The 13,216-nt window shown below is 41.8% G+C and overlaps 1 protein-coding gene across 1 annotated transcript in view; it reads left to right on the top strand.

Annotated features, from left to right (window-relative positions):
* Positions 1 to 11,965, top strand: part of RHOJ (ras homolog family member J) — an 81,270-nt gene extending 69,305 nt beyond the window's left edge. Inside the window, exon 5 of the mRNA XM_006096023.3 lies at positions 10,688 to 11,965. Within this exon, the coding sequence (XP_006096085.1) occupies positions 10,688 to 10,831 (144 nt within the window). The 3' untranslated portion in view covers positions 10,832 to 11,965. The remainder of the gene's footprint in view (positions 1 to 10,687) is intronic.
* Positions 11,966 to 13,216: the final 1,251 nt, after the last annotated feature.

Here is a 13,216-nt window from a genome sequence, read left to right as displayed (position 1 = left end):
GGAGAGACTTAGGTAAAGCATCTGGCAGGGTTATGTTTGTTCAGTATTTCTCACCACATAATGCACAGCCACTTAGAGAGGCTGGCTGGTGTCACAAACAGCATCTAGTGGAGTAAAAGAGACCAAAAGGTAACTGGTTGGAGAATCCAAGCTGCAGATAACAGCAATTCGCTCACAGCTGGAATTGTTTTCTCAGACTTTTCTTCACTCTTAACATGAATAGTGATTTGGGGAGTTGGGGGGCAGGGCGGGGGGAATACTTTAAAAAGTATTTGCCAGACACCAAATCTTTGTCTCCCGATTACCACTGAGATGTGTGCAAAAACAGACACTAAAATAGGCAAAAGGATTATAAATCATTTTTCATAAGCTGAATCCACCCTTCGTTAATTTAGCCACAAATCCATCAACCCAGGCCAGCGATTTCAGAAATTTCTTTTACTTTCTAAAGAAAGTAACCCTGAAAAATGCATGCCCCAAGCAGAAGTAGGAGTTACCCTTTTAAACTGATCCAGAATAAATTAACTACAAATGCTTCATTAACAAAAGCATATGCATTCCTCTTATTAAAAATTTCTTATAGGCACCAAAACTAATCATGATACACTTGAATAGAAGTCAATTCAACAACTTCTGTTTTTATGGGTGTGATACATGAGAATATCTCACAAATACTTGAGGGACTGAACGCTTCCTACTTCTGTGGATGGTAATGTCAACTACCAGTGTGAGCCTTTCTCGCAGTTGTTAGTATATACTCTGCACTTCACAAGCTGTCTCATTTCAGCCTCATGATAACTCTTCCAAGCAGATAGGGTTTGTCCCATCTTACCGGTGAGGGAACAGAGTCTTAGGAAGACAAACAAGTTTGATTTACACAACTGATAATAACACCAACAATTCTATTCCAGCTCTGCGGCCGTCACACCTGCGCACCTGACCATTGTGTAAACTCTCCTCCAACCATTTATGTTCCCTCCTGTAAAATGGGTAGATATGTCTATAGGTTCTTCTACCTTTTCCTCAAACATCCAGCTTAAATGATCTTACGAAGGTGCATAAATATTTGCCTCCACAAATATTTGTATGTGATTCCCAGCTACACATTTTTCACAACAAGGTCCTGAGGCTCAGCACCAGCAGGGTTTTTTTCAAGGAGCGCAGTTTCTGTATCCCTTGCTTTAGGCCTGTCTCCCGCCATCATCAGCTTCCTAGCCTGACTTCTCACTTGGGAAGTTGTTTTTTCCCTCTGAAAAGAAGTCGTTCCAGAGCCTCCCATCTCATTTCATACTTATTTTAGGAACAATGGCTGAGTTCACCACTTTATTGCCTTTTGCCAGCTTCTCCTAGCAACTGCTCTCAGATATAGAGAGAATCATGTTTAGCTTACAAAATCCAATTTAGAAGAAAATCAAGCAAGAGTTTAACTTGTTTCATCACAATTCATGTAATTATAGAGATGCTTTAAGTTTCTCTGCTCCCTCACTTTCCTGTCAAGCAGTTTATAATAACATCTGGCATTTACGGAGTGTGCGCAGTGTGCTAGGCCTGGTGCCAGTGCTTTACATGCCTTGTCTTCATTAATCCTCACAGCAACCCCCTGACGTGTGTATATTATTATCTCCACTTTCCTAGAGAAAACTGGGACCCAGAGTAGTTAAAGCCACACCACTAGAAGGTGGCAGAGCTGAGATATGAAAGTGGGCTTTAACCACCATATTCCTCTGCCCCCTCCTCTAATCTGAAAACAAACCCTTAGGTTTGGGGCTTCTTTTATATATTTGGCCCCTTTACCCTTTAGTATCCTCCACCCCTTCCCTCTGGTAACCACCATACTCTTATGTGTGTCTATGAGTTTCATATCCCATATATGAGTGAAATCATATGGTTCTTAGCTTTTTCTGCCTGACATTTCACTTAGCATAATATTCTCAAGGTCCATCCATGTTGTCACAAATGGCAGAATTCCACCTTTTCTTATGGCTGAGTAGTACACCATTATGTATATATTAGAGGCCCAATGCACGAAATTCATACAAGAGTAGGCCTTCCTTCCTTCGGCTGCCAGCACCAGCTTCCCTCTGGCACCCTGGACCCAGGCTTCCCTCCAGCCACCAGCAAGCACCTGGAACCCAGGCTTCCCTCACAGCCCTGGCTTTGTCCAGAAGGTCATCCAGAAGGACATCTGGTCTAATTAGCATATTATGCTTTTATTATTATAGATTAGAGGCCCAGTGCACGAAATTTGTGCACAGGGGGTGTCCCTCAGCCTGGCCTGCACCCTCTCCAATCCGGGACCTCTCAGGGGATGTCCAACTGCCTGCAGGGATCGGGCCTAAACCGGCAGTCGAACATCCCTCTCGCAATCTGGGACCGCTGGCTCCTAACCGCTCACCTGCCTGCCTGCCTGATCACCCCTAACCCCTCTGCTTGCCTGCCTGATTGCCCCTAATTGCCTCTGCTTGCTGGCCTGATTCCCCCTAACCACCTCTGCCTGCCAGCCTGATCACCCCTAACTGCCTCTGCCTGCTGGCATGATCGCCCCTAACCACCCTTCCCTGCTGGCCTGATCGCCCCTAACTGTTCCCCTGCTGGCCTGATCACCCCTAACCACCTCTGCCTCGGCCCCTGCCACTGTGGCTTTGTCCAGAAGGAGGAGCGGATGACCGGAACATGTCCGGTCTATCCGGTCTAATTAGCATATTACCCTTTTATTAGTATAGATACCACATCTTCTTTATCCAATCCTCTATCGAAGAACACTTTGGTTTTCTCCATGTCTTGACCACCATGAATAATGTTGCAGTTAACATAGGGATGCATATATCTTTGCAAATAACTGTTTTTGAGGTTTTTTTGTTAGATACCCAGAAGCAGGATTGTTAGTCATAAGTAACTCTATTCCTAATTTTTTTAGGAACTGCCAGGTTTTCCATAGTGTTGTACCAGTCCACATTCCCACCAGCAGTGAATGAGGGTTCCTTTTTCTCCACTACCTCTCCAACACTTGTTTGAGGTGGTTCTCATTGTAGTTTTGATTTGCATTTCCCTAATAGCTAGTGAAATTGAATACCTTTTCATAAATCTGTTGGCCATTTGTATGTCTTCTTGGGAGAAGTGTCTATTCATGTCCTCTGCCCATTCTTTTAAATTGGATTGTTTGTTTGGTGTTAAGTTGTATGAGTTCTTTATATATTTTTGATATTAACCTCTTGTTGAAGCTGTTGTTTGCAAATAACCTCTCTGATTCAGTTGGTTGCCTTTTATTTTACTGGTGGTTTCTTTTGCAGTGCAGAAGCGTTTTAGATTAATATAGTCCATTCATTTACTTTTGCCTTTACTTCTCCTGTCTTTGGGGTCAAATTCATAAAATGTTCCCTATGACCAAGGTCCAAAGTTTAGTACCTATGTTTTCATCTATGTAATTTATTGTTTCAGATATTATATTTAGGTCTTTGTTCCATCTTGAATTAATTTTTGTACATGGAGACAAACTATAATAGTTTCTTTCTTTTGCATTTGGCTTTCCAATTTTCCCAGCACCTTTTATTGAAGAGACTTTCTTTTCTCCATTGTGTGTTTTTGGCTCCTTTGTCAAAAATTATTTGCCCATATACATGTGGTTTTATTTCTGAGCTCTCAATTCTGTTCCATTGGTCTGTGTGTTTGTTTTTCTGCCAATACCATGCTGTTTAATTATCGTAGCTCTGTAATATAATTTTGGAGTCAGGTAGTGTGATACCTCCAGCTTCGTTCTTTTTTCTAAGAATTGCTTTGGCTCTTTGGGGTATTTTGTGGTTCCATACAAATCTGCTCCCAGATACAGAGAGAATAATGTTTAGCTTACAAGATCCAATTTAGAAGAAAACCAAACAAGCGCTTAACTTGTTTCATCACAATTCATGTAATTATAGTGATGCTTTAAGTTTCTCTGCTCCCTCACTTTCCTGTCAAGCAGTTTATAATAACATCTGGCATTTACGGAGTGTGTGCAGTGTGCTAGGCCTGGTGCCAGTGCTTTACATGCCTTGTCTTCATTAATCCTCACAGCAAGCCCTTGAGGCGTGTATATTATTATCTCCACTTTCCTAGAGAAAACTGGGACCCAGAGTAGTTAAAGCCACACCACTAGAAGGTGGCAGAGCTGAGATATGAAAGTGGGCTTTAACCACCATATTCCTCTGCCCCCTCCCCTAATCTGAAAAGAAATCCTTAGATTCAGGGCTTCTTTTTATATGCTGAAGGCCCATATTTTTAAAAAATATGTTTTTATTGATTTTTTTTTTAGAGAGAGAGAGGAAGGGAGCGGGATAGAGAGATAGAAACATCGTTGAGAGAAACATCATTGATTGGCTACCGCCTGCATGCCCCCTTCCAGTGATTGAGCCTGCAACCTGGGCATGTGCCATGACCTGGAATCAAACCACAATCTCTTGATTCCTAGGTCAATGCTCAACCACTGAACAACACCAGCCAGACTTAAGGCCCATATTTAATGTGCATATTCTCCCCAGACCTTAAACACTTTGCAAGTTGAGATTTTTCATATCCAATTCCTTTTGTTCAGTACTTTTCACTTTCCAAAGCATTTTTCATCTATCATCTCTTTTTGCTCTCAAATAGCATTTCATTTTTAAAGACATCTTTGCATCATATATATTTATAATTTTTTACACTCCAAAGTCAATCACATTTACATAAGTACTTTCTATCAATTTATAATAAATATTCATTGTTATCCCTGTACTTGTTTGATCCTCCCTCTTCTTTCCATCACTGCATTTTTTCATCTTCAGCCTACTTTTCCCATTCCTTGCTCATTTGTGTATGCCCACATTGGTAGATATATTCAACAATAATTGACTGAATACCCAATATGTGCCAGGAGCTTTGCCACACTTTAGCTCTAAGATTATAATTCTCTGTGCGTCTCTTTCCCATTTCTGCCTGATACAACCTAAAAATGATTTTCTAAGCTCAGTCTTCCGAAGGTATTTCTTACGAAAACACTTACCATTTTTCCTTTTTCTGTCTTTGGCCTCTTTACCTCCTTTCCTGCCATTTTCTTCACCTTGTGCCTGTATATTGTTGTTCTTACTCTTTGTTTCAGCCCTGCTTCTTGCTGGGTTAATAATAGGCACTGGGGGCGGGGGAGGGGTTAAAGCAGCAAAATTGCTGCAAAAATCCTGTAATCGATGTTCAGCCATGATCATCAACTGTAGGCTTCACTACTCTCCCCCTGATGGCAAAAGTCACTGCTACCCTCCATGATTGGTTTTATATACCAACCATGTCCTCTTTCTCCTGTTGTCATTGAAACCTGTCATTTCATCGCTGAGGTGTGCATTACAGAGATGAGAGAGATAGCCCCTGCCCTCAAAAGGCCCATAGGCTAGAAGAGCAGAGAGACAGGCAAACAAAAGCATGCCAGTTGAATAAATACAACACATGTACCAGAGAAAAGGGAGTGACGGATGCATTCAGGGGAGAAGAATTCAGAGAAAAAATGTTGGAGCAGTCGGTATCTGAGCCAGGTTTAAAGGACAAGGATATTTGTCAGGTGGACAAAGATAGGAAACTGAGGAGAAAATTTTCAAATAGGGGGACCAGTACATGCAAAAGCATCCTTTAAAGCAGTGGTTCTCAACCTGTGGGTCGCGACCCCTTTGGGGGTTGAACAACCCTTTCACAGGGGTCGCCTAAGACCATCGGAAAACACATATATAATTATATATTGTTTTGTGATTAATCACTATGCTTTAATTATGTTCATTTTGTAACAATGAAAATACATCCTGCATATCAGATATTTACATTACGATTCATAACAGTAGGAAAATTACAGTTATGAAGTAGCAACGAAAATAATTTTATGGTTGTGGGTCACCACAACATGAGGAACTGTATTAAAGGGTCGCGGCATTAGGAAGGGTGAGAACCACTGCTTTAAAGCCTAAGGAGCACATTGGCAAGTGATGGGCCAAATTTCACCTATAAATCTTTTGATCAGTCCACACAGATACTTTTAATGTGATTTAGTGGCCAATGTTGAACAATTTGAAAACTTTACATAAATGTACACATTTCTGGCTTCTAAAAAAATCAGGTCTGTCCTAAGTAGCCAGCATTTTCAGATCAACTACAAGTTTTAAACAGTGTTTTAGACAAGATGCGAGTCTTCAGTTTGCCACAATCCCCACCACTCCATATTACCTACAGACTCAAGGAGTGCACTCACATTATCTGCCCTTGAGTTGGTAATCTCCTCTGTATAGTCTTAAAAAAATCAATAGCAGATTCACTGAGCTTACGAATGCTTTTCCTCTTTCCGCAATTTGATGATAATACTGATTTGTGGAGATGGATTTTCTCACACAAGCCATTCGGTTCTTTTTCCGTTTCTTGCCTCTCAAGTTGCCCTCTCTGTGTATCATTTCTAATTCTTAAATAAGAAATAAAGAACCTCCCTGCTATTAGCCGTTTTTTTAGATTCCAGCTTACTCTGTTTATTCCACTAACCTCTCCTCTCCATTTATAGGAAATGCCTTACTTTTCTTTTCCTTCTCTATTTGTTCATTACTTTTGCTCTTTCAGCCACATCTTTACGCTGGCTAGACACAGCCCAGCAGAGTGGTTAAGACTCTGGCTCTGGAAACAAACAAATTCAAACCTCCATCATTGTCTCAGTTTTGAGGGCTGATGAAGGTTCCCTAACCTCTCTGGGCATCAAATGAGCTGCAAATGAGGATGGTGATAGATTTACTTCATAAGGTTCTTGTGGATGATTAAATTAGCTAATTTAACACAGGGTCTGGCTCAGCAAACTATAGTTGTTATTGAATCTGTGTGCCATCTCAGACATGTCTACAGCTGGAAAAACCTCTTTGCCTCTATTCCTTCCAGTCACACCCTTATTCTGTACCCTCTCGCACCTCAGCAAGGACAGCCTGGAAAGAGGACTAAGTTTTCTTCCGCTTGATTAGTCATTGTGGGTTTGTTTCTTTTCAATTTCTTCTTATCAGATACTTGTATGTTCTGCACACCTCTGATAAATGTCCCAGCTTATAAAGTTACTGAAGGCCCGGTGCATGAAATTCGTGCACGGGTAGGGTCCCTAGGCCTGGCCGGTGACCAGGGCCAATCAGGGCCTTCTGGCTGGCAGCTGGGGCCTCCCTTCTCTGGCTGCAGGCTGCTGGCCTAGGCCTTCCTTCATTCTGCACTGCCCCCTGGTGGTCAGCGCACATCATAGCGAGTGATCAAACTCCCCGTCTCTCAGTTGAACTCCCAAGGAGACAATTTGCATATTAAGCTTTGAGAGAGAGAGAGAGAGAGAGAGAGAGAGAGAGAGAGAGAGATTGATTAGAAAAGTGTTCGCTCAGTTTACATTCCTAAATCTCTTTTATTTTCCTGAAAAGAAATCCTCTTGGTGAGGCATGTTCCAGATTGCTAGCATGTGTATCTAAACAAGGGTCTGCAAATCCTGAGCTCTTATAGGTTGGTTCTAAATACGTGTCTGTGTAGGTCACTTTGCTCCAAGAAGCAGAGGCCATAGCTGCTGTAGAGAAGCAATATTTGCCCTGGGCAGTGTGACCCGTTAGTTGGGCATTGTCCTATGCACCAAAAGGTTGCTGGTTCGATTCCCAGTCAGGGCACATGCCCAGGTTGTGGGCTTGATCATGAGTAGGAGTCATGCAGGAGGCAGCTGACAGGTGTTTCATTCTCACATCCAAGTTTCTCTTTCTCCCTCTCTCTTTCTCTCTGAAAATCAATAAAAATATTTTTTAAAAGAAAAGCAATATTTCCTTGAGACAGATTCCATTTGCATCTTTGAGGGTGCAAATGGTGTGCTTTGTTTTAGTTGGGGGGGGGGGCGTGTTTGTTTGCTAGCAATCCCTATCACATGGCTGTGCCTTTTCCCTGCACCAGGATGCATTCTTCCCTCTGACCCTCAGAGCACTTGATACGTGGTTAACAGTACTCACCTCATAACTGGGTTCTGTTTCTCACACACGGTTCCCAAATCACACCCATAATCTGCTTGCTACTCTTCCTGGATACATGAATACAAAATAATGTTACAGTAACCCAGTGACACAGTAGTTCCTTGATCTACTATTTCATTATCTTCAGAAATGTCTGAATTGGAAAAGACAAGTTTGGGCTCCTCCTGCACCATCAAAAGGCAAATCGTGACACACTCAGCAACACCATGGGGGGAGAAGGAGAGAGTGTCCTGGCCCATCTTGTAGGACCAGACAGCCCAGAACCCCATGTGTGAGCCAAGCTCAGCCCAGCTCTCCTGTAATTTCCAGAGTCTGCTGAGGCTTGTGATCTTTAATGGGGAGGCATTCCAGAGAGAATGGCCCCATGGCACTTTCTGGGCATTTTTTCAGGATGACTGACAAGAGCTAGCGCACTTCAAGCAGTCATTCGGTTGACACGTTCACTAGGGTAGTGTGCTTTTCACAGGTATTTATATCGAGCACTGGACACAATCCCAAAATGTGATAAATGACATTTCATGGCATTGTTAAGAAAATTTCTCTACCTTTTATCCCTCTCTTGAAACTGTTTTTCATTATTAAAAAACAAAAGTTATGTTCTAATTCAAAGGTCAAGCCATGGTCAAATGAAAGCCATAAAATCGAGCTTCAAGATCCAATATCTTTTCTTTGGGTATTCTCCTTTGGCTCAGACAGTAACCATTCTTTACACCCGAAAAAAAAGTGCATAATATCTGAGCCCAATCAGAACAATTTTATTTCATGCTTAGTTTTATATCTGTGGGCTTTCGACTGAGTGCACAACCTCACTTCTTTGATTGTCTACTTGACCAGCTTCTGGCTCAGTGATAAGGGTCACAGTTTCTGTCCTGGAACAAGGCAAAGAACACACAGAAAAGAGACCCAGATTCTGGATCTAGTTCTTTCGCTTTCTATTTCGATGTCCTTAAATAATTCATGTTACTTTCTGGAGCTGTTCCCACTCTGTTCTAAGCTAAGCCATAAATTTCTTTGGTCCACACATTACAAACTGGCTGGCTGCTGCCAAAGATATCCCACATCAGTGTTTTGCTTGGCCCACAGAGCATTTTGAAAATTGGTAAACATTAACTAAAAATCCAAATGTCCAACTCCTCTTGAAAAATACAAAGCTGGGCAACAGTGAACCAACATTCCTGCATGGCAACATTGCCCAAAGCTGGGTAATAACGCCAACTCTAGAGGTGGTGTGCATGTCACAGCACGCCACAGTCCCCACCACTCCCTATCGCCTGGCACCAGCCCCGCTTTCTCATTGGCATAAGCTACTGGCACTATTAGACATGTGGTTTTGCTACCCTGGTTGAGTCATTTATCTGCTCTGGTTTCTAGGAGCTCACCATTCAGCTACCCTCTTCTAAACCTGCTTTAGTTCTTCAGTTATTCTTGTAATATGAAGCATATTATAGAAGCATTTCTCTATATGTCCTTAATATTAAAAGGCCCACATCAAACTGTTGGCTCATACTGACTTTGTGAGAACTTAAAACTCCAGGTCGCCCTCTCATGAATTATCGCATGAAGTTGACGGCAAAACATGGTCTGCTTTGCCTTGCAGTTTTTCTAATGACAATCTATGATTCTGGCCTGAGTTTTTATATTTCTCACAGGGATTTTGTGATTATCAAATATACCATAGTGTGAAATCATTAAAAGCTTTGAAATAAAGCTCTAAGCAAGCACAAACTATTTTATCTGTAAATATGCATGGACTATCTACTGACAAGGAGGTTGTCTCTGTCAATAAGTGCATTTTATGATTTTTATTTCTTCATGCTTTGGATTTTTTAACTACTTAAAAATATGCTTTTTAAAGTATCTTAGAACCAAATAATAATATCAACCGGATATTACCTTGCTGAGAGATACCTTATCAGAAGTGCATTGTATTCAAGAATGACCTGTAAAACCATATACCCACTCTCTTCTCATGTTTTATCAATCAAGTTGACACTTTGCCTTGCCATGTACAGAAGGCGATAAGTATAAATCACTTGTACCCAATTTATACATTCGGGGTACAAATGAGAGGATGCTCACACCTGTTGTTCACAAAATATATTGAGACCATAATACAATCCTCTATTTTCATAACTTTATACAAGGAATAAATGGTTATGGATGACTTTCAGAATGCATTGCTTACCAAAAGTGATTCATAACCATTTATTGCTAATGGTAGAAAGTAAAAAATATAAACATACAAAAAATCAAAATAGCAGAGGCCAGGTGAAATGCAAAAGAAAACAAAACAACCTCCCTAGCTGGTTTGGCTCAGTGGATAGAGTGTTGGCCTGCGGACTGAAAGGTCCAGGGTTCGATTCCAGTCAAGGGCATGTTCAAGGGCATGTATGTGGGTTGCAGGCTTAATAACCCCTCCCTAGTTGGAGTGTGTGCAGGAGGCAACCAATCAATGTGATGTGTCTCTCTCACGGAGATGTTTCTCTCTGTCTCTCCCCCTCCCACTCTCTCCAAAAATCAATGGAAACATATCCTCGCGTGAGGATTAACAAACAAACAAACATCCAAACCACCGCCCAGGCTGTTTGAGGAACCAGCTGCAACAGCCCTTGGCTGGGCGGAGGGCTGACCCCACGGTACCTTTCTGTTTCCCCTCTCATGCCTTTCTCTCTTGTGTGTTTAAGATCGGAGCACAGTGCTACCTGGAATGCTCGGCCCTGACTCAGAAAGGTCTCAAGGCGGTGTTTGATGAAGCCATCTTCACCATTTTCCACCCCAAGAAAAAGAAACGCTGCTCCGGGTGTCACCGCTGCTGCTCGATTATCTGAGGTGGAGTGAGACCCACCTCCACCCCACTTAAGGGCCAGAAGGGCAGCCAGCCTCTGCGACCAAGCTCAAGACCCTGAGGAGGGCGGGACCCTGCACCCGGGGGCTTCTTCTGCGCCCTGAGCCTCCATGCACAGCCACTAGCCAGCCACTGCCACGCCCTCCTGCAGCCACAGCATCCGCCCTGCGCACCCTAGGGAACGCAGAGCGGGGTCAGCCCAGTCAAAGACTGTCCTGCATCTCCCCCTCCCGTGAATGTGCGGCTGATGGGAAATCGTTGGGGAAAACCAAAAGAGACGCTTGGTTCCTGTCCTGGTGGCCTTACTCAATGTCTTTTACAAAACATGGGAATGCAGTACTAACCTCTTTTACTGAATCGGCTATTCTACCTGTGTGGCTTACAGTCACTGGTATTATTTTAAGAAATTTACTAATTTGCCAGTGTACCCGGGCCTTACAAATCCATACCAAATTAGCCTAAAGACAAAGTATTTTGTATTCATTTCTACCTTCAGCCTGTTTCTACCAAAGCTTTTAGAACCAACTTGGACCTCTGAATGCCTGACTATAAGAAGATACAAGAAAACCTTTCTGAGTTAAGACTTTGGAAATTTCAGGGCCATGATTTTGGAACCTGGTTGAATGAATTGTTGCTGGTTACATTTTTGCCAAAGATTCACCCTGGAAATGCTTATGTTGATAGGTAGCCTTATTTTTTCTGTATTATATATTGTCATGGCAAATTAGGAATGAACTGTGTTTTTAAAAGTAGTATTTTTGCTTTTCAATCAAATGATTGGGGGGAGAATATGGCAGACTTATAATATGAAATACTTTATTCAGCAAAGTGGACTTTCCTGCTCCCTCCCTTCCCCATTGCATTCCCTTTACCTCCTTCGCCTTCACCCTTTCTCCCATGCCCAATAATAACCTGATCTAAACAAAGGGTCTGGCCATGGGGCATGAAAAAGTAAGCATTTAAAGGTCCCCAAAAGTTAAGAAAAAAGCCTTAATTTTTCCTGTTGCTTCAACTGAAAGTACAGTTGACCCCCCATCTGTGGTTTCGCTTTCTGCCATTTCAGTTACCATGGTTAATTGCTATCTGAAAATATTAAATGGAAAATTCCAGAAACAAACAATTCATAAGTTTAAAATTTCATGCTGTTTTGAGTAGTGTGATAAAATCACAAACCATCCACTCCGTCCCACTCAGAACATGAATCATCCGTTTGACCAGCGTATCCACTGGACAGTATATGCTACCTGCCCTTGGTCACTTAAGTACCCATCTCAGTTATCAGATCAACTGCCATGATATAGCAGTGCTTGTGTTCAAGTAATCCTTATTTTACTTAATAATGGCCCCAAAGCGCAAGAGTAGTGATGTTGGCAATTTGGATATGCCAAAGAGAAGCTGTAAAGTGCTTCCTTTAAGTGAAAAGATATGTGTGTATAGAAAAAAAAAATAACATATATATATATATAGGATTTGGTTTCCGGCATCCACTGTGTACCCCACAGATAAGGGGGGACAACTGAACTTCTCAGCTTGCCCCCATGTAAGCCCCCATTCTATTTAAATGTCATTTTCCAAGTATAACTGATACTAAAACATTGCCTCTCCCTCTTTCCCACACTCATTGTCCCAAATGTGTATTTAGGGGCTAGATCTGTGAGGACCAAACTCTGCTTTTCAAAATAATGTGTTCATAGAACGGGGACTTTGGCCTTAGGGAAGTAAAAACCTCCGAAAAGGATTGGTGTCCTTTCTGTATGACTCTCCCAAACATCCAGGGATCTTTTATCACAGAGCTCGTTACTTCCTAGCTTTTAATTACAGACTGCAGAGGCTTCTAATTACTCTCATTTGCCTACAATTACCCTAGAAACACCCAGGTAGGCACTTTATTTTTTATTTCAATTGCATAAGCAAAGTGCCTCTTTGCAGCATGAAATTATACCAATTTTAGTTTAAGAATTTCCAGATTCACACTCCTTCCTTTAGGAAAATCCAGTCTTTCTAGCCCCAGCAGGAAGCACATAAACGCAGGAGCTTATGGTGTGGGTCTTCTCTGTTAAGGCCTTCCATGGCACCCCCTCAGTGTTTTGGATTTTGTGTGTTTTTTTTACAATTTCTGAAATGTGCTTTCCCTTGTTCCACATTTCAAATTCTATATCCCTTCTCCCCCATCTAGTTGCTCAACATTCTCTTAAATGCACACACACACCAACCTAAAAGAAAACGAAAGTTTTGTAAGTCAAAGCTTGACTAGAAAACAAGGACTTTCTACCTTTGTAAGAAATCAACCATGTATAAACTTAACTCTGCTGAGGTTATAAATTCATTCTTTACAAACAATAATGAGCATTTAGCCCTGTAATAAATG

This window comes from Myotis lucifugus, unplaced genomic scaffold, assembly GCF_000147115.1.
Source record: "Myotis lucifugus unplaced genomic scaffold, Myoluc2.0 scaffold_166, whole genome shotgun sequence".
Classification (NCBI taxonomy): Eukaryota; Metazoa; Chordata; class Mammalia; order Chiroptera; family Vespertilionidae; genus Myotis; species Myotis lucifugus.
This window is presented reverse-complemented; position numbering and strand designations above follow the sequence as displayed.